A 5,056-nucleotide genomic window follows, 5' to 3' on the forward strand; every position below is an offset into this window, starting at 1 on the left:
TGCCACGCCCTCTGAGTTGAAACCACGCCCCCTACGCAAAATCAGGGCCAAAAGTCTCAAACCGAAAAAAAATGATCTGAAAGTGAAAAACAGCTCTGAAACCGAAAAAAAAAGATTTGAAACCGAAAAAAAAAAATTTGAAGCCGTAAAAAAAAGATTTGAAGCTAAAAAAAAAATAAGTTTTGAATCTGAAAACATGAAATGTGGAACTGAAACAAATATAAAAGTGAAAAATGAAAATTTATAATTTATTCAAAATAATTCCAGAATTGAATCTATATTTTATTCAAACTGAAAGAAAAATTGGTACACTTATTTTTAGTTTGAATACATGGTTTTATTTTTTCCAAGTTTTGACCAAAACTTAAATTTTCAATTTCAAGCTTTAGTTTTTCAACTATATATATTTTTTTCAAATGAACAAAACATTTGGCCCCGATTTAGCTCCATAGTGGCCTCTTCTGAGCAATCCCAACCACCATCCCTTGATACCTTGGACTCTGAGGATACAGTCATTATTTCAGATAGCCCCTCCAGAAAACGCCAGAGGCTGGATACAGAAGCCAAGCAAGTAAGACAATTATGACATTTTAAATTCTGTTCTTGAATCTGTTCTCAGAGAATTAAAATTACATTAATATACATTGTAAATTACATGGTTTCAAAACATTTTTGAAGATACTTTTATTTATTTTTTGATAATACAGTGCACACTTCGAGTACATTCAAGTTATTGTCGCTGTCTGGAGGGAGTTTCTTATCAATTTTGGCTTTTTCTTTGGATTTTTGTAGCACTTGCAATCTTTGAGATTGGATCGGGACATCCTCTGACATCATATTACCGTATTTCCTCAAATAAAAACCGGGAGTCAATTAAAAGCTGGGCCTCTGATAGTGGCCGGGGGCGTGGTCAACACGGACAAATAAAGGCCGGTCTCAAATTAAGGCCGGGGAAAAAATAGTGTGGATAATCTCCTAAATGTCTCAAGTTCATCGTAATGTACATTTCTACCAATTTAATTTAACAGATTCAGCAATATATAAGCCATCTTACCGTTGTCCTCGGTGGCAAGGCCGACGGCACCAAACTGAAGCCTTATATCGTTTTCAAAGGGGCTATTCGTGAAGTGAAAGCGATGCAGCAGCAGATCTCCAGCGCAGTAATCGCCACTTCTGTGAATGGCTGGATAAATGACACTCTGACGGCAGACTGGCTGAAGTCTGTGGTGGGAAAATTCAACTTCACCCCGCGGCTGCTGGCGTGGGACTCATACTGCTGCCACATCAGTGCCGCCACCAAAGATGAGTTAAAAGGTGGCTACAATATCACAACAGCGGTGATCCCGGGAGGCTGCACTAAATATATCCAAGCCCCCGATGTGATATGGAACCAACCCTTCAAGGCGAGACTGCACAATGCCTACGATCAGTGGATGGCTGGGGATGCTGACAAGGAGTACACGGCCGGAGGTAACTTAAAAGCCCCCGCCCGACGCCTGCTTGTGGACTGGGTGGTCGCCGCCTGGGACAAACTGGACGTGAATATGATCAAAAACTCTTTCAAAGTTTGTGGACTGTCTGTGAAAACTGACTGGAGCGAAGACGACCTCATCCTCTGCTTCAAGGAGGGACAGCCTTGCGCCGCTGGACGGGAGGCGCTCGATCAGGTCCGACAGCAGGGTCGGGAGAACCGGCGCGAAGCTCCTCAGGAGGAGGAAGATGAAGAGGAGCTGTTTAACAATGAACTTGTAGTTCTTGATGATGGTGAGGATGGTGATTTTGAGGAGGAAGACTGACCACCATATTATTACGGGTAATTACACTGTTTTGTCATTTATCGAGGTAAGCTGCGATGTTAACATTAAAGCAATTTTGTTCGGATTTTGCTTGCAGCTGAATGTTATTAGATACTGGCAGTTGACTGCGCGTGTGCTGTCAGGAATGTCTTTTGACAGTTAATGTTACGGTATCCAGAGTAGCTTTACTTCAGATTTGTTGTTGTTGTTGTTTTTATGTTTTGACATTGGATGCCATGATGTGACATACCGCATACTTACTACACACAAGTATGTGTAGCTCTGAAGAAACATTGATTTTTGTCATGTTAATGCATGGTTATGGCTACCATCTGTAACTGTACAGTAATTTGAAATAAACACACCCGGTACATTTACACAATGGTGGTGTTTGATTAATTCTGACCCAAATTGCTTTGTCGCCCTCCTGGCTGTTGTTGTATATGGTGATATTTTTGCAAATGTTTCTTAAAAAATTAATGATCTCTGTCCACTGGAATGCGATGGTTTTTCATTTAAAACATGGAATTAGAAATAAAGGCCTGCCTCTAATAAAAGCCTGCTTCAAATACAAGCCTGGTACCGTCTGCAGTTCAGGTAAATAAAGGCCCTGGCTTTTATTTGAGGAATTATGGTAGTTTATTTCCAGTTTATTTGCAGTGGACATAACATGCTGAATTGTTATGCATTTTGTTTTAAGTTGGTGGAATCAGCTTTTACCAACAAACCTGGTGGGGAACGTATAATAAATGAATACAACCGAACCAAGTCCTTGACGGATGAAACAAGACGTAAAATGGTGAACATGCTGGCAGCTGACATGACAGAAAAGAATGGGTAATTTGTTAATAGTCCTTGTGTTCTCAATCTGTAAATCTAAATCTGAATCTAAGTGAATATGACTGCACAATCCTTTCTTCTTCAATTTTGCAGTACATCTCCAACCAGACAGGTGAAAGAAATGTATGCCAAAGGAATAGTGACCTTATTCCTGTACCTCAGTGACCCATTCTCTAAGAATGGCTACGTGAGTTGCACACAGTAATAGTTGTAATAATGTTAAATGCTATTGGAAGTTTTTGAATCCTACCAGACCATGTTGTTTTCAATGAAGTATCCATTTTTGTTATCCTTTCATCCTTCAAGGAGCATTATTATGATGGCGAGAGTGTAACTAGGTACTTGGCCTGGAGGATTAAAACTATTCAGAGAGGCACCGCCAAAGACAGGCGATCATCATTCGGAGGTAATACTGGAAAATGTATGGAACAAAACAGTTGCTAGATCAATAATTGCATTTGTTGCACTGTTTCTCACACAGATAGTATAATGTGCAACTAAATCCTTCAATTCAGCTAGCTCCCTCCCTCTTAGCAAATTTAAAAAAAAAAATGCATCAGAGACCTACAAAGGACTGTGACATAAGGGTGGGGTTGCCTCGACACTGACTGGTCGAGGCAACCCCTGGCAAACTGGCCTTGCAAAGCTTAAGGTGATTTAAACCAGTAGATGGCATTTTCATAAATTTTTCAACCCACAAACTGCAGATTTCATAAATTGTGAAGAAATAATGTCAATATTAACACCAGCATTGATGTGTTTCATCACAGCACATTCATATAATTTAGTTTACAGCTCAAAAAGTATATTTTACAGTGGAGTACTTCCTTTAAAAGTTAACCCGGCTACTAAAACTTTTGACATGATTGAAATTTTCCCGTGTTGTGTAGAATCAGCCAAAGGATCATCTGGTGAAGACATGTCTGGAGGACCGACTGTCAGACGAGAATCCCAGTTTGTTCCAGAGACTGCCTTGACTGATGAGGAGTGCAACGAAGCAATCTCACTGATGAAACATTCTGCTGATGCGGACACAATCAAGAAGAAAATGAAACTGACGTTTGTGTATCGCCGCAGAATGATCCTCGACCCCCAGCAGTCAAGCAACATACTGTCTGAGTTTCCACGTTTTAAAGACGTCAAAAGCTTGGTAATTATGTTATTTTGAAAATACTATGACAAGTGAATTGTTTTGTAAGACATTGTAGTGATACTAGCTAGCTAAACTAGCACCCAATACATTTTGATTGGCTGTCAAATAACTGAAATTGTCACCAACACCACCACACTCCAGGTTTAACAGGATTTTGTTCTAATGTTCGGAGAGGATACAGTACCTCAAGCAAGCTTCTGGAAAGGTGGCCGGTCACTTTCAAGAAAAAGATCATCAAACAATGCAGAAAGCTTCCATCCACAAGTGAGCTTGAAGAACTCTTGCTGGCAGCTTATCCTCCTGAGGATTGGATGTTGACTTTGGTAAGATGCTTGTAAGCCTACCTTTCGTGTTGTATTGCAATATCAACATTATGTGTAAACATTTAAATACCAACATAATACTAAGAAGCTGGATCTGTGAAAGATTTACGAGTACGTTCTGTAGCAGTATATTGAACAAAACTTTTGAGATTTGACTCAGCCCTGTGGATGTTTTAGTTGGAGAACTTCTTGTGATATAGAACTGCTGTCTGTCTGGGGGGTCTTTTGTAAAGAAAACAACGTAACTGAAGTGTGTTAACATTGAACTTGTGTTGTTACAGGTTGGGACAGCAATCTGTCATCGGTTTTACTGCTGCTACACCTGATTCCACCCTCCGCTCAGGGTCGGAAGAGACCAGGAAAGGTTTCCGCATCCCAAGCAGAGAAACATCTTGTGGTATTCAAGACGGTTTGTATTTTTTCTAATTTGTGGTATGAACACCTAATATTAGGTATTACAAGTATTCATTCAATATTCATTTTCATTAAGAGTAGTGTATTGGCTCTTTCTGCATATTTTACAACTACTTGGCCAATAACTAGAGTTTTCCCTCATTTGTCTTCGCAGACCGGAACAAACATTCAAGAGCATCTCGATGCCATCACTACTAGCGCACAGCCCTATCTCCTAGCTGTTGGAGTTAAGAAGAATGCAATCCACCAGTTCTTCATCATTATCGACAAGAATGCCATACCTTGCAGGTCAACCTCTTCTCTTGTTGCTTTTGACGAACTATTTAAGGCACATTTTGTGTTTGGCACATCCTACAACACCATGCTCCACAACATGTACACTTTCATCCAAACTACAGTGTACAACATCGATGCTGGCAAGGTCAAAGAGAGTCCTCGTGTTGCTGAAGTCAGGGCGAGGTTACTTAATTAGTGCTTGAAGTTTCTCCTCAAACATGAAGTGTTTTGTTTGTCAGGCTGAGTTATCGAGT

The 5,056-nt window shown here is 40.1% G+C and overlaps 1 protein-coding gene across 2 annotated transcripts; it reads left to right on the forward strand.

Moving 5' to 3' along the window:
* Positions 1–2,428: 2,428 nt before the first annotated feature.
* On the forward strand, positions 2,429–4,064 carry LOC114562690 (uncharacterized). Of its 2 annotated transcripts, XM_028589271.1 has the most exons (5): positions 2,429–2,633; positions 2,730–2,823; positions 2,943–3,042; positions 3,527–3,786; positions 3,931–4,064. In XM_028589271.1, exons 1-5 carry the CDS (start codon positions 2,467–2,469, stop codon positions 3,934–3,936), a joined length of 627 nt encoding a protein of 208 aa, XP_028445072.1. In that variant the 5' UTR covers positions 2,429–2,466; the 3' UTR covers positions 3,937–4,064. The 2 variants fall into 2 exon arrangements, with proteins under 2 accessions (XP_028445072.1, XP_028445071.1); XM_028589270.1 differs by lacking the exon at positions 3,931–4,064 and having other exon boundaries at positions 3,527–3,823.
* Positions 4,065–5,056: the final 992 nt, after the last annotated feature.

This window comes from Perca flavescens, chromosome 10, assembly GCF_004354835.1.
Source record: "Perca flavescens isolate YP-PL-M2 chromosome 10, PFLA_1.0, whole genome shotgun sequence".
Taxonomy (NCBI): domain Eukaryota; kingdom Metazoa; phylum Chordata; class Actinopteri; order Perciformes; family Percidae; genus Perca; species Perca flavescens.